We start from the raw sequence: 24,719 nt of genomic DNA, 5'->3' as shown, positions 1-24,719 counted from the left end.
TGTCTGTCCTACCAACCCCCTCTACCCTCTCCAGGGAGGCGGAGAGCAATATGTTAGTTCTCCACCCCCCAAACCAACCCCCTCTATCCCCTCCACCCTCTCTGTCTGTCCTACCAACCCCCTCTACCCTCTCCAGGGAGGCGGAGAGCAATATGTTAGTTCTCCACCCCCCAAACCAACCCCCTCTACCCCCTCCACCCTCTCTGTCTGTCCTACCAACCCCCTCTACCCTCTCCAGGGAGGCGGAGAGCAATATGTTAGTTCTCTACCCCCCAAACCAACCCCCTCTACCCCCTCCACCCTCTCTGTCTGTCCTACCAACCCCCTCTACCCTCTCCAGGGAGGCGGAGAGCAATATGTTAGTTCTCCACCCCCCAAACCAACCCCCTCTACCCCCTCCACCCTCTCTGTCTGTCCTACCAACCCCCTCTACCCTCTCCAGGGAGGCGGAGAGCAATATGTTAGTTCTCCACCCCCCAAACCAACCCCCTCTACCCCCTCCACCCTCTCTGTCTGTCCTACCAACCCCCTCTACCCTCTCCAGGGAGGCGGAGAGCAATATGTTAGTTCTCTACCCCCCAAACCAACCCCCTCTACCCCCTCCACCCTCTCTGTCTGTCCTACTACCTCTCCAGGGAGGCGGAGAGCAATATGTTAGTCCAACATTTTGGTTAAGTAGCATTATGTTCATGGATTCTATTAGTTACATGGATTCTATTAGTTACATGGATTCTATTAGTTACATGGATTCTATTAGTTTAATATACATGGATTCTATTAGTTTAATGGATTCTATTAGTTACATGGATTCTATTAGTTACATGGATTCTATTAGTTACATGGATTCTATTAGTTACATGGATTCTATTAGTTACATGGATTCTATTAGTTTAATATACATGGATTCTATTAGTTTAATATACATGGATTCTATTAGTTACATGGATTCTATTAGTTACATGGATTCTATTAGTTACATGGATTCTATTAGTTACATGGATTCTATTAGTTTAATATACATGGATTCTATTAGTTTAATATACATGGATTCTATTAGTTTAATGGATTCTATTAGTTACATGGATTCTATTAGTTACATGGATTCTATTAGTTACATGGATTCTATTAGTTTAATATACATGGATTCTATTAGTTACATGGATTCTATTAGTTACATGGATTCTATTAGTTTAATGGATTCTATTAGTTACATGGATTCTATTAGTTACATGGATTCTATTAGTTTAATATACATGGATTCTATTAGTTACATGGATTCTATTAGTTTAATATACATGGATTCTATTAGTTACATGGATTCTATTAGTTTAATATACATGGATTCTATTAGTTACATGGATTCTATTAGTTACATGGATTCTATTAGTTTAATATACATGGATTCTATTAGTTACATGGATTCTATTAGTTACATGGATTCTATTAGTTACATATACATGGATTCTATTAGTTACATGGATTCTATTAGTTACATGGATTCTATTAGTTACATGGATTCTATTAGTTACATGGATTCTATTAGTTACATGGATTCTATTAGTTACATGGATTCTATTAGTTACATGGATTCTATTAGTTACATGGATTCTATTAGTTACATGGATTCTATTAGTTTACATGGATTCTATTAGTTACATGGATTCTATTAGTTTAATGGATTCTATTAGTTACATGGATTCTATTAGTTACATGGATTCTATTAGTTACATGGATTCTATTAGTTTAATGGATTCTATTAGTTTAATGGATTCTATTAGTTACATGGATTCTATTAGTTACATGGATTCTATTAGTTTCATGGATTCTATTAGTTACATGGATTCTATTAGTTTAATGGATTCTATTAGTTACATGGATTCTATTAGTTACATGGATTCTATTAGTTTAATTGTTTCTATTAGTTGTTAGTTTTATACAGTGATCAGATTTACACCACCAAGCTGTCTTTTTAAAACTGTGTGTTGCACCGATTTAGTCAACATTTTCATGAGAAATGTACAGATGAAAATTGTCCAAGGTGATGTTAAAATGCGGAAGCGTTGGTATGTGTCCTGTTCCCCTCAGAGGCCAGACGCCAGCCGAGTCGGACCATCAGCTGTTGGAGATCTCCCGGCGCTTGGAGATGTACGGAGTCAGACTCCATCCTGCTAAGGACCGAGAGGGGACCAAGCTCAGTCTGGCTGTGTCTCATATTGGACTGCTTCTGTTTCAGGTACTGCTGGGTAATATGGGCACCAGATATTTACCCACTAGGATCATGGGAGTTCATTTCTGATCTTTTACCTTTTTTTTATTTTTTAGGTATTTGGGTTGGTCGAATGTTGTCCAACTCCTCTCTCCTATAGGGGGGGGGGGACACTAGGATCAATGCTTTTAACTGGTCTAAACTCTCTCCTATAGGGGGGGGACACTAGGATCAATGCTTTTAACTGGTCTAAACTCTCTCCTATAGGGGGGGACACTAGGATCAATGCTTTTAACTGGTCTAAACTCTCTCCTATAGGGGGGGAGACACTAGGATCAATGCTTTTAACTGGTCTAAACTCTCTCCTACAGGGGGACACTAGGATCAATGCTTTTAACTGGTCTAAACTCTCTCCTATAGGGGGGGGGGGACTAGGATCAATGCTTTTAACTGGTCTAAACTCTCTCCTATAGGGGGGGGGACACTAGGATCAATGCTTTTAACTGGTCTAAACTCTCTCCTATAGGGGGACACTAGGATCAATGCTTTTAACTGGTCTAAACTCTCTCCTATAGGGGGGACACTAGGATCAATGCTTTTAACTGGTCTAAACTCTCTCCTATAGGGGGACACTAGGATCAATGCTTTTAACTGGTCTAAACTCTCTCCTATAGGGGGGGGACACTAGGATCAATGCTTTTAACTGGTCTAAACTCTCTCCTATAGGGGGGGGAGACACTAGGATCAATGCTTTTAACTGGTCTAAACTCTCTCCTATAGGGGGGAGACACTAGGATCAATGCTTTTAACTGGTCTAAACTCTCTCCTATAGGGGGGGGGGGACACTAGGATCAATGCTTTTAACTGGTCTAAACTCTCTCCTATAGGGGGGGACACTAGGATCAATGCTTTTAACTGGTCTAAACTCTCTCCTATAGGGGGGGACACTAGGATCAATGCTTTTAACTGGTCTAAACTCTCTCCTATAGGGGGGGGAGACACTAGGATCAATGCTTTTAACTGGTCTAAACTCTCTCCTATAGGGGGGGGACACTAGGATCAATGCTTTTAACTGGTCTAAACTCTCTCCTATAGGGGGGGGGGACACTAGGATCAATGCTTTTAACTGGTCTAAACTCTCTCCTATAGGGGGGGGGACACTAGGATCAATGCTTTTAACTGGTCTACACTCTCTCCTATAGGGGGGGGGACACTAGGATCAATGCTTTTAACTGGTCTAAACTCTCTCCTATAGGGGGGGGACACTAGGATCAATGCTTTTAACTGGTCTAAACTCTCTCCTATAGGGGGGGACACTAGGATCAATGCTTTTAACTGGTCTAAACTCTCTCCTATAGGGGGGGGAGACACTAGGATCAATGCTTTTAACTGGTCTAAACTCTCTCCTATAGGGAGACACTAGGATCAATGCTTCTAACTGGTCTAAACTCTCTCCTATAGGGGGGGTAGACACTAGGATCAATGCTTTTAACTGGTCTAAACTCTCTCCTATAGGGGGGGGGGGACTAGGATCAATGCTTTTAACTGGTCTAAACTCTCTCCTATAGGGGGGAGACACTAGGATCAATGCTTTTAACTGGTCTAAACTCTCTCCTATAGGGGGGGGACACTAGGATCAATGCTTTTAACTGGTCTAAACTCTCTCCTATAGGGGGGGGACACTAGGATCAATGCTTTTAACTGGTCTAAACTCTCTCCTATAGGGGGGGGAGACACTAGGATCAATGCTTTTAACTGGTCTAAACTCTCTCCTATAGGGGGGGGAGACACTAGGATCAATGCTTTTAACTGGTCTAAACTCTCTCCTATAGGGGGGGGACACTAGGATCAATGCTTTTAACTGGTCTAAACTCTCTCCTATAGGGGGGGGACACTAGGATCAATGCTTTTAACTGGTCTAAACTCTCTCCTATAGGGGGGACACTAGGATCAATGCTTTTAACTGGTCTAAACTCTCTCCTATAGGGGGGGGAGACACTAGGATCAATGCTTTTAACTGGTCTAAACTCTCTCCTATAGGGGGGGGGGGGGGACACTAGGATCAATGCTTTTAACTGGTCTAAACTCTCTCCTATAGGGGGGGACACTAGGATCAATGCTTTTAACTGGTCTAAACTCTCTCCTATAGGGGGACACTAGGATCAATGCTTTTAACTGGTCTAAACTCTCTCCTATAGGGGGGGAGACACTAGGATCAATGCTTTTAACTGGTCTAAACTCTCTCCTATAGGGGGGGAGACACTAGGATCAATGCTTTTAACTGGTCTAAACTCTCTCCTATAGGGGGACACTAGGATCAATGCTTTTAACTGGTCTAAACTCTCTCCTATAGGGGGGGGACACTAGGATCAATGCTTTTAACTGGTCTAAACTCTCTCCTATAGGGGGGGGAGACACTAGGATCAATGCTTTTAACTGGTCTAAACTCTCTCCTATAGGGGGGAGACACTAGGATCAATGCTTTTAACTGGTCTAAACTCTCTCCTATAGGGGGGGGACACTAGGATCAATGCTTTTAACTGGTCTAAACTCTCTCCTATAGGGGGGGAGACACTAGGATCAATGCTTTTAACTGGTCTAAACTCTCTCCTATAGGGGGGGGACACTAGGATCAATGCTTTTAACTGGTCTAAACTCTCTCCTATAGGGGGGGACACTAGGATCAATGCTTTTAACTGGTCTAAACTCTCTCCTATAGGGGGGAGACACTAGGATCAATGCTTTTAACTGGTCTAAACTCTCTCCTATAGGGGGGGACACTAGGATCAATGCTTTTAACTGGTCTAAACTCTCTCCTATAGGGGGGGGACACTAGGATCAATGCTTTTAACTGGTCTAAACTCTCTCCTATAGGGGGGAGACACTAGGATCAATGCTTTTAACTGGTCTAAACTCTCTCCTATAGGGGGGAGACACTAGGATCAATGCTTTTAACTGGTCTAAACTCTCTCCTATAGGGGGGGGACACTAGGATCAATGCTTTTAACTGGTCTAAACTCTCTCCTATAGGGGGGGGACACTAGGATCAATGCTTTTAACTGGTCTAAACTCTCTCCTATAGGGGGGAGACACTAGGATCAATGCTTTTAACTGGTCTAAACTCTCTCCTATAGGGGGGGGACACTAGGATCAATGCTTTTAACTGGTCTAAACTCTCTCCTATAGGGGGGGACACTAGGATCAATGCTTTTAACTGGTCTAAACTCTCTCCTATAGGGGGGGGACACTAGGATCAATGCTTTTAACTGGTCTAAACTCTCTCCTATAGGGGGGGAGACACTAGGATCAATGCTTTTAACTGGTCTAAACTCTCTCCTATAGGGGGGGGAGACACTAGGATCAATGCTTTTAACTGGTCTAAACTCTCTCCTATAGGGGGGGGACACTAGGATCAATGCTTTTAACTGGTCTAAACTCTCTCCTATAGGGGAGACACTAGGATCAATGCTTTTAACTGGTCTAAACTCTCTCCTATAGGGGGGGAGACACTAGGATCAATGCTTTTAACTGGTCTAAACTCTCTCCTATAGGGGGGGACACTAGGATCAATGCTTTTAACTGGTCTAAACTCTCTCCTATAGGGGGGGGAGACACTAGGATCAATGCTTTTAACTGGTCTAAACTCTCTCCTATAGGGGGGGGGACACTAGGATCAATGCTTTTAACTGGTCTAAACTCTCTCCTATAGGGGGGGGGGGGGGACACTAGGATCAATGCTTTTAACTGGTCTAAACTCTCTCCTATAGGGGGGGGGACACTAGGATCAATGCTTTTAACTGGTCTAAACTCTCTCCTATAGGGGGGGGACACTAGGATCAATGCTTTTAACTGGTCTAAACTCTCTCCTATAGGGGGGAGACACTAGGATCAATGCTTTTAACTGGTCTAAACTCTCTCCTATAGGGGGGGGGACACTAGGATCAATGCTTTTAACTGGTCTAAACTCTCTCCTATAGGGGGGGAGACACTAGGATCAATGCTTTTAACTGGTCTAAACTCTCTCCTATAGGGGGGGGACACTAGGATCAATGCTTTTAACTGGTCTAAACTCTCTCCTATAGGGGGGGACACTAGGATCAATGCTTTTAACTGGTCTAAACTCTCTCCTATAGGGGGGACACTAGGATCAATGCTTTTAACTGGTCTAAACTCTCTCCTATAGGGGGGGGACACTAGGATCAATGCTTTTAACTGGTCTAAACTCTCTCCTATAGGGGGGGAGACACTAGGATCAATGCTTTTAACTGGTCTAAACTCTCTCCTATAGGGGGGAGACACTAGGATCAATGCTTTTAACTGGTCTAAACTCTCTCCTATAGGGAGGACACTAGGATCAATGCTTTTAACTGGTCTAAACTCTCTCCTATAGGGGGGGACACTAGGATCAATGCTTTTAACTGGTCTAAACTCTCTCCTATAGGGGGGAGACACTAGGATCAATGCTTTTAACTGGTCTAAACTCTCTCCTATAGGGGGGGACACTAGGATCAATGCTTTTAACTGGTCTAAACTCTCTCCTATAGGGGGGACACTAGGATCAATGCTTTTAACTGGTCTAAACTCTCTCCTATAGGGGGAGACACTAGGATCAATGCTTTTAACTGGTCTAAACTCTCTCCTATAGGGGGGACACTAGGATCAATGCTTTTAACTGGTCTAAACTCTCTCCTATAGGGGGGGGACACTAGGATCAATGCTTTTAACTGGTCTAAACTCTCTCCTATAGGGGGGGACACTAGGATCAATGCTTTTAACTGGTCTAAACTCTCTCCTATAGGGGGGAGACACTAGGATCAATGCTTTTAACTGGTCTAAACTCTCTCCTATAGGGGGGGACACTAGGATCAATGCTTTTAACTGGTCTAAACTCTCTCCTATAGGGGGGGACACTAGGATCAATGCTTTTAACTGGTCTAAACTCTCTCCTATAGGGGGGGACACTAGGATCAATGCTTTTAACTGGTCTAAACTCTCTCCTATAGGGGAGACACTAGGATCAATGCTTTTAACTGGTCTAAACTCTCTCCTATAGGGGGGGACACTAGGATCAATGCTTTTAACTGGTCTAAACTCTCTCCTATAGGGAGACACTAGGATCAATGCTTTTAACTGGTCTAAACTCTCTCCTATAGGGGGGACACTAGGATCAATGCTTTTAACTGGTCTAAACTCTCTCCTATAGGGGGGGGGACACTAGGATCAATGCTTTTAACTGGTCTAAACTCTCTCCTATAGGGGGGGACACTAGGATCAATGCTTTTAACTGGTCTAAACTCTCTCCTATAGGGGGGGGACACTAGGATCAATGCTTTTAACTGGTCTAAACTCTCTCCTATAGGGGGACACTAGGATCAATGCTTTTAACTGGTCTAAACTCTCTCCTTTAGGGGGGGGACACTAGGATCAATGCTTTTAACTGGTCTAAACTCTCTCCTATAGGGGGGGACACTAGGATCAATGCTTTTAACTGGTCTAAACTCTCTCCTATAGGGGGACACTAGGATCAATGCTTTTAACTGGTCTAAACTCTCTCCTATAGGGGGGGGACACTAGGATCAATGCTTTTAACTGGTCTAAACTCTCTCCTATAGGGAGACACTAGGATCAATGCTTTTAACTGGTCTAAACTCTCTCCTATAGGGGGGAGACACTAGGATCAATGCTTTTAACTGGTCTAAACTCTCTCCTATAGGGGGACACTAGGATCAATGCTTTTAACTGGTCTAAACTCTCTCCTATAGGGGGGGACACTAGGATCAATGCTTTTAACTGGTCTAAACTCTCTCCTATAGGGGGGGGACACTAGGATCAATGCTTTTAACTGGTCTAAACTCTCTCCTATAGGGGGGGGACACTAGGATCAATGCTTTTAACTGGTCTAAACTCTCTCCTATAGGGGGGAGACACTAGGATCAATGCTTTTAACTGGTCTAAACTCTCTCCTATAGGGGGGAGACACTAGGATCAATGCTTTTAACTGGTCTAAACTCTCTCCTATAGGGGGGAGACACTAGGATCAATGCTTTTAACTGGTCTAAACTCTCTCCTATAGGGGGGGGACACTAGGATCAATGCTTTTAACTGGTCTAAACTCTCTCCTATAGGGGGGGGACACTAGGATCAATGCTTTTAACTGGTCTAAACTCTCTCCTATAGGGGGGGACACTAGGATCAATGCTTTTAACTGGTCTAAACTCTCTCCTATAGGGGAGACACTAGGATCAATGCTTTTAACTGGTCTAAACTCTCTCCTATAGGGGGACACTAGGATCAATACTTTTAACTGGTCTAAACTCTCTCCTATAGGGGGACACTAGGATCAATGCTTTTAACTGGTCTAAACTCTCTCCTATAGGGGGGGGACACTAGGATCAATGCTTTTAACTGGTCTAAACTCTCTCCTATAGGGGGGGGACACTAGGATCAATGCTTTTAACTGGTCTAAACTCTCTCCTATAGGGGGACACTAGGATCAATGCTTTTAACTGGTCTAAACTCTCTCCTATAGGGGGACACTAGGATCAATGCTTTTAACTGGTCTAAACTCTCTCCTATAGGGGGGGGACACTAGGATCAATGCTTTTAACTGGTCTAAACTCTCTCCTATAGGGGGACACTAGGATCAATACTTTTAACTGGTCTAAACTCTCTCCTATAGGGGGGGGACACTAGGATCAATGCTTTTAACTGGTCTAAACTCTCTCCTATAGGGGGGGACACTAGGATCAATACTTTTAACTGGTCTAAACTCTCTCCTATAGGGGGACACTAGGATCAATGCTTTTAACTGGTCTAAACTCTCTCCTATAGGGGGGGGACACTAGGATCAATGCTTTTAACTGGTCTAAACTCTCTCCTATAGGGGGGGACACTAGGATCAATACTTTTAACTGGTCTAAACTCTCTCCTATAGGGGGACACTAGGATCAATGCTTTTAACTGGTCTAAACTCTCTCCTATAGGGGGGAGACACTAGGATCAATGCTTTTAACTGGTCTAAACTCTCTCCTATAGGGGGACACTAGGATCAATACTTTTAACTGGTCTAAACTCTCTCCTATAGGGGGACACTAGGATCAATGCTTTTAACTGGTCTAAACTCTCTCCTATAGGGGGGGAGACACTAGGATCAATGCTTTTAACTGGTCTAAACTCTCCTATAGGGGGGGGACACTAGGATCAATGCTTTTAACTGGTCTAAACTCTCTCCTATAGGGGGGGAGACACTAGGATCAATGCTTTTAACTGGTCTAAACTCTCTCCTATAGGGGGGGACACTAGGATCAATGCTTTTAACTGGTCTAAACTCTCTCCTATAGGGGGGGACACTAGGATCAATGCTTTTAACTGGTCTAAACTCTCTCCTATAGGGGGGGAGACACTAGGATCAATGCTTTTAACTGGTCTAAACTCTCTCCTATAGGGGGACACTAGGATCAATGCTTTTAACTGGTCTAAACTCTCTCCTATAGGGGGGAGACACTAGGATCAATGCTTTTAACTGGTCTAAACTCTCTCCTATAGGGGGACACTAGGATCAATACTTTTAACTGGTCTAAACTCTCTCCTATAGGGGGGACACTAGGATCAATGCTTTTAACTGGTCTAAACTCTCTCCTATAGGGGGGGAGACACTAGGATCAATGCTTTTAACTGGTCTAAACTCTCCTATAGGGGGGGGACACTAGGATCAATGCTTTTAACTGGTCTAAACTCTCTCCTATAGGGGGGAGACACTAGGATCAATGCTTTTAACTGGTCTAAACTCTCTCCTATAGGGGGGGGACACTAGGATCAATGCTTTTAACTGGTCTAAACTCTCTCCTATAGGGGGGGACACTAGGATCAATGCTTTTAACTGGTCTAAACTCTCTCCTATAGGGGGGGAGACACTAGGATCAATGCTTTTAACTGGTCTAAACTCTCTCCTATAGGGGGGGGACACTAGGATCAATGCTTTTAACTGGTCTAAACTCTCTCCTATAGGGGGGGAGACACTAGGATCAATGCTTTTAACTGGTCTAAACTCTCTCCTATGGGGGGGGGACACTAGGATCAATGCTTTTAACTGGTCTAAACTCTCTCCTATAGGGGGACACTAGGATCAATACTTTTAACTGGTCTAAACTCTCTCCTATAGGGGGGGACACTAGGATCAATACTTTTAACTGGTCTAAACTCTCTCCTATAGGGGGGACACTAGGATCAATGCTTTTAACTGGTCTAAACTCTCTCCTATAGGGGGGGGACACTAGGATCAATGCTTTTAACTGGTCTAAACTCTCTCCTATAGGGGAGACACTAGGATCAATGCTTTTAACTGGTCTAAACTCTCTCCTATAGGGGGGGGGACACTAGGATCAATGCTTTTAACTGGTCTAAACTCTCTCCTATAGGGGGGACACTAGGATCAATGCTTTTAACTGGTCTAAACTCTCTCCTATAGGGGGGGGACACTAGGATCAATGCTTTTAACTGGTCTAAACTCTCTCCTATAGGGGGGGGACACTAGGATCAATACTTTTAACTGGTCTAAACTCTCTCCTATAGGGGGACACTAGGATCAATGCTTTTAACTGGTCTAAACTCTCTCCTATAGGGGGGGGACACTAGGATCAATGCTTTTAACTGGTCTAAACTCTCTCCTATAGGGGGACACTAGGATCAATGCTTTTAACTGGTCTAAACTCTCTCCTATAGGGGGGGACACTAGGATCAATGCTTTTAACTGGTCTAAACTCTCTCCTATAGGGGGGGGACACTAGGATCAATGCTTTTAACTGGTCTAAACTCTCTCTATAGGGGGGGGACACTAGGATCAATGCTTTTAACTGGTCTAAACTCTCTCCTATAGGGGGGGGAGACACTAGGATCAATGCTTTTAACTGGTCTAAACTCTCTCCTATAGGGGGGGGACACTAGGATCAATGCTTTTAACTGGTCTAAACTCTCTCCTATAGGGGGGGACACTAGGATCAATGCTTTTAACTGGTCTAAACTCTCTCCTATAGGGGGGGGACACTAGGATCAATGCTTTTAACTGGTCTAAACTCTCTCCTATAGGGGGACACTAGGATCAATGCTTTTAACTGGTCTAAACTCTCTCCTATAGGGGGGAGACACTAGGATCAATGCTTTTAACTGGTCTAAACTCTCTCCTATAGGGGGACACTAGGATCAATACTTTTAACTGGTCTAAACTCTCTCCTATAGGGGGACACTAGGATCAATGCTTTTAACTGGTCTAAACTCTCTCCTATAGGGGGGAGACACTAGGATCAATGCTTTTAACTGGTCTAAACTCTCCTATAGGGGGGGACACTAGGATCAATGCTTTTAACTGGTCTAAACTCTCTCCTATAGGGGGGAGACACTAGGATCAATGCTTTTAACTGGTCTAAACTCTCTCCTATAGGGGGGGAGACACTAGGATCAATGCTTTTAACTGGTCTAAACTCTCTCCTATAGGGGGGGGACACTAGGATCAATGCTTTTAACTGGTCTAAACTCTCTCCTATAGGGGGGGAGACACTAGGATCAATGCTTTTAACTGGTCTAAACTCTCTCCTATAGGGGGGGGACACTAGGATCAATGCTTTTAACTGGTCTAAAGTCTCTCCTATAGGGGGGGAGACACTAGGATCAATGCTTTTAACTGGTCTAAACTCTCTCCTATAGGGGGGGACACTAGGATCAATGCTTTTAACTGGTCTAAACTCTCTCCTATAGGGGGACACTAGGATCAATACTTTTAACTGGTCTAAACTCTCTCCTATAGGGGGACACTAGGATCAATGCTTTTAACTGGTCTAAACTCTCTCCTATAGGGGGGGACACTAGGATCAATGCTTTTAACTGGTCTAAACTCTCTCCTATAGGGGGGACACTAGGATCAATGCTTTTAACTGGTCTAAACTCTCTCCTATAGGGGGACACTAGGATCAATACTTTTAACTGGTCTAAACTCTCTCCTATAGGGGGGACACTAGGATCAATGCTTTTAACTGGTCTAAACTCTCTCCTATAGGGGGGGGACACTAGGATCAATACTTTTAACTGGTCTAAACTCTCTCCTATAGGGGAGACACTAGGATCAATGCTTTTAACTGGTCTAAACTCTCTCCTATAGGGGGGGGGACACTAGGATCAATGCTTTTAACTGGTCTAAACTCTCTCCTATAGGGGGACACTAGGATCAATACTTTTAACTGGTCTAAACTCTCTCCTATAGGGGGGAGACACTAGGATCAATGCTTTTAACTGGTCTAAACTCTCTCCTATAGGGAGACACTAGGATCAATGCTTTTAACTGGTCTAAACTCTCTCCTATAGGGGGGACACTAGGATCAATACTTTTAACTGGTCTAAACTCTCTCCTATAGGGGGGAGACACTAGGATCAATGCTTTTAACTGGTCTAAACTCTCTCCTATAGGGGGGGGACACTAGGATCAATGCTTTTAACTGGTCTAAACTCTCTCCTATAGGGGGGAGACACTAGGATCAATGCTTTTAACTGGTCTAAACTCTCTCCTATAGGGGGGGACACTAGGATCAATGCTTTTAACTGGTCTAAACTCTCTCCTATAGGGGGGGAGACACTAGGATCAATGCTTTTAACTGGTCTAAACTCTCTCCTATAGGGGGGGGACACTAGGATCAATGCTTTTAACTGGTCTAAACTCTCTCCTATAGGGGAGACACTAGGATCAATACTTTTAACTGGTCTAAACTCTCTCCTATAGGGGGGGACACTAGGATCAATGCTTTTAACTGGTCTAAACTCTCTCCTATAGGGAGACACTAGGATCAATGCTTTTAACTGGTCTAAACTCTCTCCTATAGGGGGGGACACTAGGATCAATGCTTTTAACTGGTCTAAACTCTCTCCTATAGGGGGAGACACTAGGATCAATGCTTTTAACTGGTCTAAACTCTCTCCTATAGGGGGGGGACACTAGGATCAATGCTTTTAACTGGTCTAAACTCTCTCCTATAGGGGGGGGACACTAGGATCAATGCTTTTAACTGGTCTAAACTCTCTCCTATAGGGGGGGGACACTAGGATCAATGCTTTTAACTGGTCTAAACTCTCTCCTATAGGGGGGGGGGACACTAGGATCAATGCTTTTAACTGGTCTAAACTCTCTCCTATAGGGGGACACTAGGATCAATGCTTTTAACTGGTCTAAACTCTCTCCTATAGGGGGGAGACACTAGGATCAATGCTTTTAACTGGTCTAAACTCTCTCCTATAGGGGGGGGACACTAGGATCAATACTTTTAACTGGTCTAAACTCTCTCCTATAGGGGGGACACTAGGATCAATGCTTTTAACTGGTCTAAAGTCTCTCCTATAGGGGGACACTAGGATCAATGCTTTTAACTGGTCTAAACTCTCTCCTATAGGGGGGGGACACTAGGATCAATGCTTTTAACTGGTCTAAACTCTCTCCTATAGGGGGGAGACACTAGGATCAATGCTTTTAACTGGTCTAAACTCTCTCCTATAGGGGGGACACTAGGATCAATGCTTTTAACTGGTCTAAACTCTCTCCTATAGGGGGACACTAGGATCAATGCTTTTAACTGGTCTAAACTCTCTCCTATAGGGGGGGAGACACTAGGATCAATGCTTTTAACTGGTCTAAACTCTCTCCTATAGGGGGGGGACACTAGGATCAATGCTTTTAACTGGTCTAAACTCTCTCCTATAGGGGGGGGAGACACTAGGATCAATGCTTTTAACTGGTCTAAACTCTCTCCTATAGGGGGGGACACTAGGATCAATGCTTTTAACTGGTCTAAACTCTCTCCTATAGGGGGGGACACTAGGATCAATGCTTTTAACTGGTCTAAACTCTCTCCTATAGGGGGGGAGACACTAGGATCAATGCTTTTAACTGGTCTAAACTCTCTCCTATAGGGGGACACTAGGATCAATGCTTTTAACTGGTCTAAACTCTCTCCTATAGGGGGGAGACACTAGGATCAATGCTTTTAACTGGTCTAAACTCTCTCCTATAGGGGGACACTAGGATCAATGCTTTTAACTGGTCTAAACTCTCTCCTATAGGGGGGACACTAGGATCAATGCTTTTAACTGGTCTAAACTCTCTCCTATAGGGGGAGACACTAGGATCAATGCTTTTAACTGGTCTAAACTCTCCTATAGGGGGGGGACACTAGGATCAATGCTTTTAACTGGTCTAAACTCTCTCCTATAGGGGGGGGACACTAGGATCAATGCTTTTAACTGGTCTAAACTCTCTCCTATAGGGGGGGACACTAGGATCAATGCTTTTAACTGGTCTAAACTCTCTCCTATAGGGGGGGACACTAGGATCAATGCTTTTAACTGGTCTAAACTCTCTCCTATAGGGGGGGAGACACTAGGATCAATGCTTTTAACTGGTCTAAACTCTCTCCTATAGGGGGGGACACTAGGATCAATGCTTTTAACTGGTCTAAACTCTCTCCTATAGGGGGGGAGACACTAGGATCAATGCTTTTAACTGGTCTAAACTCTCTCCTATGGGGGGGGAGACACTAGGATCAATGCTTTTAACTGGTCTAAACTCTCTCCTATAGGGGGGACACTAGGATCAATACTTTTAACTGGTCTAAACTCTCTCCTATAGGGGGACACTAGGATCAATGCTTTTAACTGGTCTAAACTCTCTCCTATAGGGGGGACACTAGGATCAATGCTTTTAACTGGTCTAAACTCTCTCCTATAGGGGGGGGACACTAGGATCAATACTTTTAACTGGTCTAAACTCTCTCCTATAGGGGAGACACTAGGATCAATGCTTTTAACTGGTCTAAACTCTCTCCTATAGGGGGGGGACACTAGGATCAATGCTTTTAACTGGTCTAAACTCTCTCCTATAGGGGGACACTAGGATCAATACTTTTAACTGGTCTAAACTCTCTCCTATAGGGGGGAGACACTAGGATCAATGCTTTTAACTGGTCTAAACTCTCTCCTATAGGGAGACACTAGGATCAATGCTTTTAACTGGTCTAAACTCTCTCCTATAGGGGGACACTAGGATCAATACTTTTAACTGGTCTAAACTCTCTCCTATAGGGGGGAGACACTAGGATCAATGCTTTTAACTGGTCTAAACTCTCTCCTATAGGGGGGGGACACTAGGATCAATGCTTTTAACTGGTCTAAACTCTCTCCTATAGGGGGGAGACACTAGGATCAATGCTTTTAACTGGTCTAAACTCTCTCCTATAGGGGGGGGACACTAGGATCAATGCTTTTAACTGGTCTAAACTCTCTCCTATAGGGGGGGAGACACTAGGATCAATGCTTTTAACTGGTCTAAACTCTCTCCTATAGGGGGGGGACACTAGGATCAATGCTTTTAACTGGTCTAAACTCTCTCCTATAGGGAGACACTAGGATCAATACTTTTAACTGGTCTAAACTCTCTCCTATAGGGGGGGGACACTAGGATCAATGCTTTTAACTGGTCTAAACTCTCTCCTATAGGGAGACACTAGGATCAATGCTTTTAACTGGTCTAAACTCTCTCCTATAGGGGGGGGACACTAGGATCAATGCTTTTAACTGGTCTAAACTCTCTCCTATAGGGGGACACTAGGATCAATGCTTTTAACTGGTCTAAACTCTCTCCTATAGGGGGGGGGACACTAGGATCAATGCTTTTAACTGGTCTAAACTCTCTCCTATAGGGGGGGGACACTAGGATCAATGCTTTTAACTGGTCTAAACTCTCTCCTATAGGGGGGGGACACTAGGATCAATACTTTTAACTGGTCTAAACTCTCTCCTATAGGGGGGGGGGACACTAGGATCAATGCTTTTAACTGGTCTAAACTCTCTCCTATAGGGGGACACTAGGATCAATGCTTTTAACTGGTCTAAACTCTCTCCTATAGGGGGGAGACACTAGGATCAATGCTTTTAACTGGTCTAAACTCTCTCCTATAGGGGGGGGACACTAGGATCAATACTTTTAACTGGTCTAAACTCTCTCCTATAGGGGGACACTAGGATCAATACTTTTAACTGGTCTAAACTCTCTCCTATAGGGGGACACTAGGATCAATGCTTTTAACTGGTCTAAACTCTCTCCTATAGGGGGGGGACACTAGGATCAATGCTTTTAACTGGTCTAAACTCTCTCCTATAGGGGGGAGACACTAGGATCAATGCTTTTAACTGGTCTAAACTCTCTCCTATAGGGGGACACTAGGATCAATACTTTTAACTGGTCTAAACTCTCTCCTATAGGGGGGACACTAGGATCAATGCTTTTAACTGGTCTAAACTCTCTCCTATAGGGGGGGAGACACTAGGATCAATGCTTTTAACTGGTCTAAACTCTCCTATAGGGGGGGGACACTAGGATCAATGCTTTTAACTGGTCTAAACTCTCTCCTATAGGGGGGGGAGACACTAGGATCAATGCTTTTAACTGGTCTAAACTCTCTCCTATAGGGGGGGGACACTAGGATCAATGCTTTTAACTGGTCTAAACTCTCTCCTATAGGGGGGGACACTAGGATCAATGCTTTTAACTGGTCTAAACTCTCTCCTATAGGGGGGGAGACACTAGGATCAATGCTTTTAACTGGTCTAAACTCTCTCCTATAGGGGGACACTAGGATCAATGCTTTTAACTGGTCTAAACTCTCTCCTATAGGGGGGAGACACTAGGATCAATGCTTTTAACTGGTCTAAACTCTCTCCTATAGGGGGACACTAGGATCAATACTTTTAACTGGTCTAAACTCTCTCCTATAGGGGGACACTAGGATCAATGCTTTTAACTGGTCTAAACTCTCTCCTATAGGGGGGGAGACACTAGGATCAATGCTTTTAACTGGTCTAAACTCTCTCCTATAGGGGGGGGACACTAGGATCAATGCTTTTAACTGGTCTAAACTCTCTCCTATAGGGGGGGAGACACTAGGATCAATGCTTTTAACTGGTCTAAACTCTCTCCTATAGGGGGGGGACACTAGGATCAATGCTTTTAACTGGTCTAAACTCTCTCCTATAGGGGGGGGACACTAGGATCAATGCTTTTAACTGGTCTAAACTCTCTCCTATAGGGGGGGAGACACTAGGATCAATGCTTTTAACTGGTCTAAACTCTCTCCTATAGGGGGGGGACACTAGGATCAATGCTTTTAACTGGTCTAAACTCTCTCCTATAGGGGGGGAGACACTAGGATCAATGCTTTTAACTGGTCTAAACTCTCTCCTATGGGGGGGGAGACACTAGGATCAATGCTTTTAACTGGTCTAAACTCTCTCCTATAGGGGGACACTAGGATCAATACTTTTAACTGGTCTAAACTCTCTCCTATAGGGGGACACTAGGATCAATACTTTTAACTGGTCTAAACTCTCTCCTATAGGGGGACACTAGGATCAATGCTTTTAACTGGTCTAAACTCTCTCCTATAGGGGGGGGACACTAGGATCAATACTTTTAACTGGTCTAAACTCTCTCCTATAGGGGAGACACTAGGATCAATGCTTTTAACTGGTCTAAACTCTCTCCTATAGGGGGGGGACACTAGGATCAATGCTTTTAACTGGTCTAAACTCTCTCCTATAGGGGGACACTAGGATCAATACTTTTAACTGGTCTAAACTCTCTCCTATAGGGGGGAGACACTAGGATCAATGCTTTTAACTGGTCTAAACTCTCTCCTATAGGGAGACACTAGGATCAATGCTTTTAACTGGTCTAAACTCTCTCCTATAGGGGGACACTAGGATCAATACTTTTAACTGGTCTAAACTCTCTCCTATAGGGGGGAGACACTAGGATCAATGCTTTTAACTGGTCTAAACTCTCTCCTATAGGGGGGGGACACTAGGATCAATGCTTTTAACTGGTCTAAACTCTCTCCTATAGGGGGGAGACACTAGGATCAATGCTTTTAACTGGTCTAAACTCTCTCCTATAGGGGGGGACACTAGGATCAATGCTTTTAACTGGTCTAAACTCTCTCCTATAGGGGGGGAGACACTAGGATCAATGCTTTTAACTGGTCTAAACTCTCTCCTATAGGGGGGGGACACTAGGATCAATGCTTTTAACTGGTCTAAACTCTCTCCTATAGGGAGACACTAGGATCAATACTTTTAACTGGTCTAAACTCTCTCCTATAGGGGGGGGACACTAGGATCAATGCTTTTAACTGGTCTAAACTCTCTCCTATAGGGAGACACTAGGATCAATGCTTTTAACTGGTCTAAACTCTCTCCTATAGGGGGGGGACACTAGGATCAATGCTTTTAACTGGTCTAAACTCTCTCCTATAGGGAGACACTAGGATCAATGCTTTTAACTGGTCTAAACTCTCTCCTATAGGGGGGGGACACTAGGATCAATGCTTTTAACTGGTCTAAACTCTCTCCTATAGGGGGGGGACACTAGGATCAATGCTTTTAACTGGTCTAAACTCTCTCCTATAGGGGGGGGACACTAGGATCAATACTTTTAACTGGTCTAAACTCTCTCCTATAGGGGGGGGGGGGACACTAGGATCAATGCTTTTAACTGGTCTAAACTCTCTCCTATAGGGGGGACACTAGGATCAATGCTTTTAACTGGTCTAAACTCTCTCCTATAGGGGGGAGACACTAGGATCAATGCTTTTAACTGGTCTAAACTCTCTCCTATAGGGGGGGACACTAGGATCAATACTTTTAACTGGTCTAAACTCTCTCCTATAGGGGGACACTAGGATCAATACTTTTAACTGGTCTAAACTCTCTCCTATAGGGGGGGACACTAGGATCAATGCTTTTAACTGGTCTAAACTCTCTCCTACAGGGGGACACTAGGATCAATACTTTTAACTGGTCTAAACTCTCTCCTATAGGGGGGGACACTAGGATCAATGCTTTTAACTGGTCTAAACTCTCTCCTATAGGGGGACACTAGGATCAATACTTTTAACTGGTCTAAACTCTCTCCTATAGGGGGGGGACACTAGGATCAATGCTTTTAACTGGTCTAAACTCTCTCCTATAGGGGGACACTAGGATCAATGCTTTTAACTGGTCTAAACTCTCTCCTATAGGGGGGGGACACTAGGATCAATGCTTTTAACTGGTCTAAACTCTCTCCTATAGGGGGACACTAGGATCAATGCTTTTAACTGGTCTAAACTCTCTCCTATAGGGGGGGGACACTAGGATCAATGCTTTTAACTGGTCTAAACTCTCTCCTATAGGGGGACACTAGGATCAATGCTTTTAACTGGTCTAAACTCTCTCCTATAGGGGGGGGACACTAGGATCAATGCTTTTAACTGGTCTAAACTCTCTCCTATAGGGGGGGGGACACTAGGATCAATGCTTTTAACTGGTCTAAACTCTCTCCTATAGGGGGGGGGGACTAGGATCAATGCTTTTAACTGGTCTAAACTCTCTCCTATAGGGGGGGGACACTAGGATCAATACTTTTAACTGGTCTAAACTCTCTCCTATAGGGGGACACTAGGATCAATGCTTTTAACTGGTCTAAACTCTCTCCTATAGGGGGACACTAGGATCAATGCTTTTAACTGGTCTAAACTCTCTCCTATAGGGGGACACTAGGATCAATACTTTTAACTGGTCTAAACTCTCTCCTATAGGGGGGGGACACTAGGATCAATGCTTTTAACTGGTCTAAACTCTCTCCTATAGGGGGACAATAGGATCAATGCTTTTAACTGGTCTAAACTCTCTCCTATAGGGGGACACTAGGATCAATACTTTTAACTGGTCTAAACTCTCTCCTACAGGGGGACACTAGGATCAATGCTTTTAACTGGTCTAAACTCTCTCCTATAGGGGGACACTAGGATCAATACTTTTAACTGGTCTAAACTCTCTCCTATAGGGGGACACTAGGATCAATACTTTTAACTGGTCTAAACTCTCTCCTATAGGGAGACACTAGGATCAATGCTTTTAACTGGTCTAAACTCTCTCCTATAGGGGGGAGACACTAGGATCAATGCTTTTAACTGGTCTAAACTCTCTCCTATAGGGGGGGGACACTAGGATCAATGCTTTTAACTGGTCTAAACTCTCTCCTATAGGGAGACACTAGGATCAATGCTTTTAACTGGTCTAAACTCTCTCCTATAGGGGGGGGACACTAGGATCAATGCTTTTAACTGGTCTAAACTCTCTCCTATAGGGGGGGGGGCACTAGGATCAATACTTTTAACTGGTCTAAACTCTCTCCTATAGGGGGGGGGGACACTAGGATCAATACTTTTAACTGGTCTAAACTCTCTCCTATAGGGGGGGGACACTAGGATCAATGCTTTTAACTGGTCTAAACTCTCTCCTATAGGGAGACACTAGGATCAATGCTTTTAACTGGTCTAAACTCTCTCCTATAGGGGGACACTAGGATCAATGCTTTTAACTGGTCTAAACTCTCTCCTATAGGGGGACACTAGGATCAATACTTTTAACTGGTCTAAAGTCCGCAAGCTGAGCTTCAAGAGGAAGCGTTTCCTCATCAAACTCAGACCAGACCTCAATGTAAGTCGTTTTATCAGTAAATTCACAGCGATATTCACCGGTTATTATGTAGTTTATATTAAGTGGTACAGGATGAAAACAGCCCATGTATTTTTCCTGTTTTAACCAATGCTAAGCTATGTGGTGACAGTGTCTGTGTGTCTCGTCCCTGCAGCAGAGTGGATACCAGGACACCCTGGAGTTTGCGATGGGCAGTCGAGACTGCAGTAAGATCTTCTGGAAAATATGTGTGGAGTATCACGCCTTCTTCAGACTGTTTGAGGAACCCAAACCCAAACCCAAAGCCGTTCTCTTCACCAGAGGCTCCTCCTTCAGGTTTAGGTAGGCTGCTCCTTCAGGTTTAGGTAGGCTCCTCCTTCAGGTTTAGGTAGGCTGCTCCTTCAGGTTTAGGTAGGCTCCTCCTTCAGGTTTAGGTAGGCTCCTCCTTCAGGTTTAGGTAGGCTCCTCCTTCAGGTTTAGGTAGGCTCCTCCTTCAGGTTTAGGTAGGCTCCTCCTTCAGGTTTAGGTAGGCTCCTCCTTCAGGTTTAGGTAGGCTCCTCCTTCAGGTTTAGGTAGGCTCCTCCTTCAGGTTTAGGTAGGCTCCTCCTTCAGGTTTAGGTAGGCTCCTCCTTCAGGTTTAGGTAGGCTCCTCCTTCAGGTTTAGGTAGGCTCCTCCTTCAGGTTTAGGTAGGCTCCTCCTTCAGGTTTAGGTAGGCTCCTCCTTCAGGTTTAGGTAGGCTCCTCCTTCAGGTTTAGGTAGGCTCCTCCTTCAGGTTTAGGTAGGCTGCTCCTTCAGGTTTAGGTAGGCTCCTCCTTCAGGTTTAGGTAGGCTCCTCCTTCAGGTTTAGGTAGGCTCCTCCTTCAGGTTTAGGTAGGCTCCTCCTTCAGGTTTAGGTAGGCTCCTCCTTCAGGTTTAGGTAGGCTCCTCCTTCAGGTTTAGGTAGGCTCCTCCTTCAGGTTTAGGTAGGCTCCTCCTTCAGGTTTAGGTAGGCTCCTCCTTCAGGTTTAGGTAGGCTCCTCCTTCAGGTTTAGGTAGGCTCCTCCTTCAGGTTTAGGTAGGCTGCTCCTTCAGGTTTAGGTAGGCTCCTCCTTCAGGTTTAGGTAGGCTCCTCCTTCAGGTTTAGGTAGGCTCCTCCTTCAGGTTTAGGTAGGCTCCTCCTTCAGGTTTAGGTAGGCTCCTCCTTCAGGTTTAGGTAGGCTCCTCCTTCAGGTTTAGGTAGGCTCCTCCTTCAGGTTTAGGTAGGCTCCTCCTTCAGGTTTAGGTAGGCTCCTCCTTCAGGTTTAGGTAGGCTCCTCCTTCAGGTTTAGGTAGGCTCCTCCTTCAGGTTTAGGTAGGCTCCTCCTTCAGGTTTAGGTAGGCTCCTCCTTCAGGTTTAGGTAGGCTCCTCCTTCAGGTTTAGGTAGGCTCCTCCTTCAGGTTTAGGTAGGCTGGCTGCAGCAGACCCTCCTACCCAGAGCTACTTACAGTAGTAATTAGGGTTAAGTGCCTTGCTTATGGGTACGTAGACCGTTTGTTCACCTAGTTGGCTCAGGGATTCGAACCAGCAACATTTTGTTTACAACGTTGGAGCTTGTAGAGGTTTAGGGAGGCTGGGTGGGTGTATAATATATATATATATTAGACCTCTGTGTTTCACTGACAGTCCTTTATTAACAGGGACTGTCCTCCTTCAACGTTCTCTTCCATGTCCTGTCTCTTTATATCTGCAGCGGTCGGACACAGAAGCAGGTTTCTGATTACGTCAAGGACTCAGAGTTTCAAAAGGTCCCGTTTGAAAGGTGAGTCTTCGCACCTGTCCGGACGTCAGCCTCACTTCCCCCTGAGGCTTGTTTTGTCCCTTTTACCTTGACAGTTGATAGACCGAGCCTCACCTTTCTCCTCTGCCCGTCAGGAAACACAGTAAGAAGGTGTCCTGCGGCAGCCTGACCCCCCAGGATGGAAAGACATCCACACTACCACCAGAGGTCAAGTATATCACAGTGACTTTTTTCTCTTTGATTCATAGGAGAAGCAATGTGTTGTGTTGTTTTTAACAAAAGATATCACAGAGTACCCCTTTAACTTCTCTCTCTCTCTCTCTCTCTCTCTCATTCCTCCTCTCCCAGACTGTCTCAGTGGACCAGACAGACTCTCCTCTCAGGTCGACCCTCCAGGCCCCGGGGGACGACCCCACGGTGACCAACGGCCACCAGGCTGGACCGGAGGCCCTACCCTCCTCCACCAGCCATCCAGAGCAGCAGATCTCAGGTCCAGTCTGGCATTTTTACATTTTAGTCATTTAGCAGACGCTCTTGTCCAGAGCGAATTACAGTAGTGAATGCATACATTTCATTTCATTATTTATTTTATTTTATTTTTTATTTATTTATTTTTTGTACTGCCCCCCCCCCCGTGGGAATCGAACCCACAACCCTGGCGTTGCGCACACCGTAGGAACAGGTATGGTAACTGTAACCAGGTCAGTTAGAGCAGGGGTTTGTGGGTAGGAACAGGTATGGTAACTGTAACCAGGTCAGTTAGAGCAGGGGTTTGTGGGTAGGAACAGGTATGGTAACTCTAACCAGGTCAGTTAGAGCAGGGGTTTGTGGGTAGGAACAGGTATGGTAACTGTAACCAGGTCAGTTAGAGCAGGGGTTTGTGGGTAGGAACAGGTATGGTAACTGTAACCAGGTCAGTTAGAGCAGGGGTTTGTGGGTAGGAACAGGTATGGTAACTGTAACCAGGTCAGTTAGAGCAGGGGTTTGTGGGTAGGAACAGGTATGGTAACTGTAACCAGGTCAGTTAGAGCAGCAGTTTGTGGGTAGGAACAGGTATGGTAACTGTAACCAGGTCAGTTAGAGCAGCAGTTTGTGGGTAGGAACAGGTACGGTACCTGTAACCAGGTCAGTTAGAGCAGGGGTTTGTGGGTAGGAACAGGTATGGTAACTGTAACCAGGTCAGTTAGAGCAGCAGTTTGTGGGTAGGAACAGGTATGGTAACTGTAACCAGGTCAGTTAGAGCTGCAGTTTGTGGGTAGGAAGAGGTATGGTAACTGTAACCAGGTCAGTTAGAGCAGCGGTTTGTGGGTAGGAACAGGTATGGTAACTGTAACCAGGTCAGTTAGAGCAGGGGTTTGTGGGTAGGAACAGGTATGGTAACTGTAACCAGGTCAGTTAGAGCAGGGGTTTGTGGGTAGGAACAGGTATGGTAACTGTAACCAGGTCAGTTAGAGCAGGGGTTTGTGGGTAGGAACAGGTATGGTAACTGTAACCAGGTCAGTTAGAGCAGGGGTTTGTGGGTAGGAACAGGTATGGTAACTGTAACCAGTGTGACCTCAGGCAGCTCTGACTGCTTCCTGTCCTCTCCTCTCTTCCAGGTGTGATCTCAGGCAGCTCTGACTGCTTCCTGTCCTCTCCTCTCTTCCAGGTGTGATCTCAGGCAGCTCTGACTGCTTCCTGTCCTCTCCTCTCTTCCAGGTGTGATCTCAGGCAGCTCTGACTGCTTCCTGTCCTCTCCTCCTCTCTTCCAGGTGTGATCTCAGGCAGCTCTGACTGCTTCCTGTCCCCCCTCCTCTCTTCCAGGTGTGATCTCAGGCAGCTCTGACTGCTTCCTGTCCTCTCCTCTCTTCCAGGTGTGATCTCAGGCAGCTCTGACTGCTTCCTGTCCTCCTCCTCTCTTCCAGGTGTGATCTCAGGCAGCTCTGACTGCTTCCTGTCCTCTCCTCTCTTCCAGGTGTGATCTCAGGCAGCTCTGACTGCTTCCTGTCCCCCCTCCTCTCTTCCAGGTGTGATCTCAGGCAGCTCTGACTGCTTCCTGTCCCCCCTCCTCTCTTCCAGGTGTGATCTCAGGCAGCTCTGACTGCTTCCTGTCCTCTCCTCCTCTCTTCCAGGTGTGATCTCAGGCAGCTCTGACTGCTTCCTGTCCCCCCTCCTCTCTTCCAGGTGTGATCTCAGGCAGCTCTGACTGCTTCCTGTCCCCTCCTCTCTT

The 24,719-nt window shown here is 45.0% G+C and overlaps 1 protein-coding gene across 4 annotated transcripts in view; it reads left to right on the top strand.

Moving 5' to 3' along the window:
* Nucleotides 1-24,719, top strand: part of LOC106575059 (FERM, ARHGEF and pleckstrin domain-containing protein 1) — a 118,840-nt gene that overhangs the window by 26,193 nt on the left and 67,928 nt on the right. For all 4 annotated transcript variants that reach the window (XM_082963228.1, XM_082963227.1, XM_082963225.1 and 1 more), the window contains exons 8-13: nt 2,086-2,233; nt 20,678-20,773; nt 20,928-21,094; nt 22,463-22,531; nt 22,645-22,717; nt 22,859-23,000. In XM_082963228.1, coding sequence (XP_082819354.1) covers nt 2,086-2,233; nt 20,678-20,773; nt 20,928-21,094; nt 22,463-22,531; nt 22,645-22,717; nt 22,859-23,000 — 695 coding nt within the window. The remainder of the gene's footprint in view (nt 1-2,085; nt 2,234-20,677; nt 20,774-20,927; nt 21,095-22,462; nt 22,532-22,644; nt 22,718-22,858; nt 23,001-24,719) is intronic.

Source organism: Salmo salar, chromosome 16, assembly GCF_965601325.2.
Source record: "Salmo salar chromosome 16, fSalSal1, whole genome shotgun sequence".
NCBI lineage: Eukaryota > Metazoa > Chordata > Actinopteri > Salmoniformes > Salmonidae > Salmo > Salmo salar.
The sequence above is the reverse complement of the archived record's forward strand: the minus strand, read 5'-3'. Positions and strand labels throughout refer to the sequence as shown.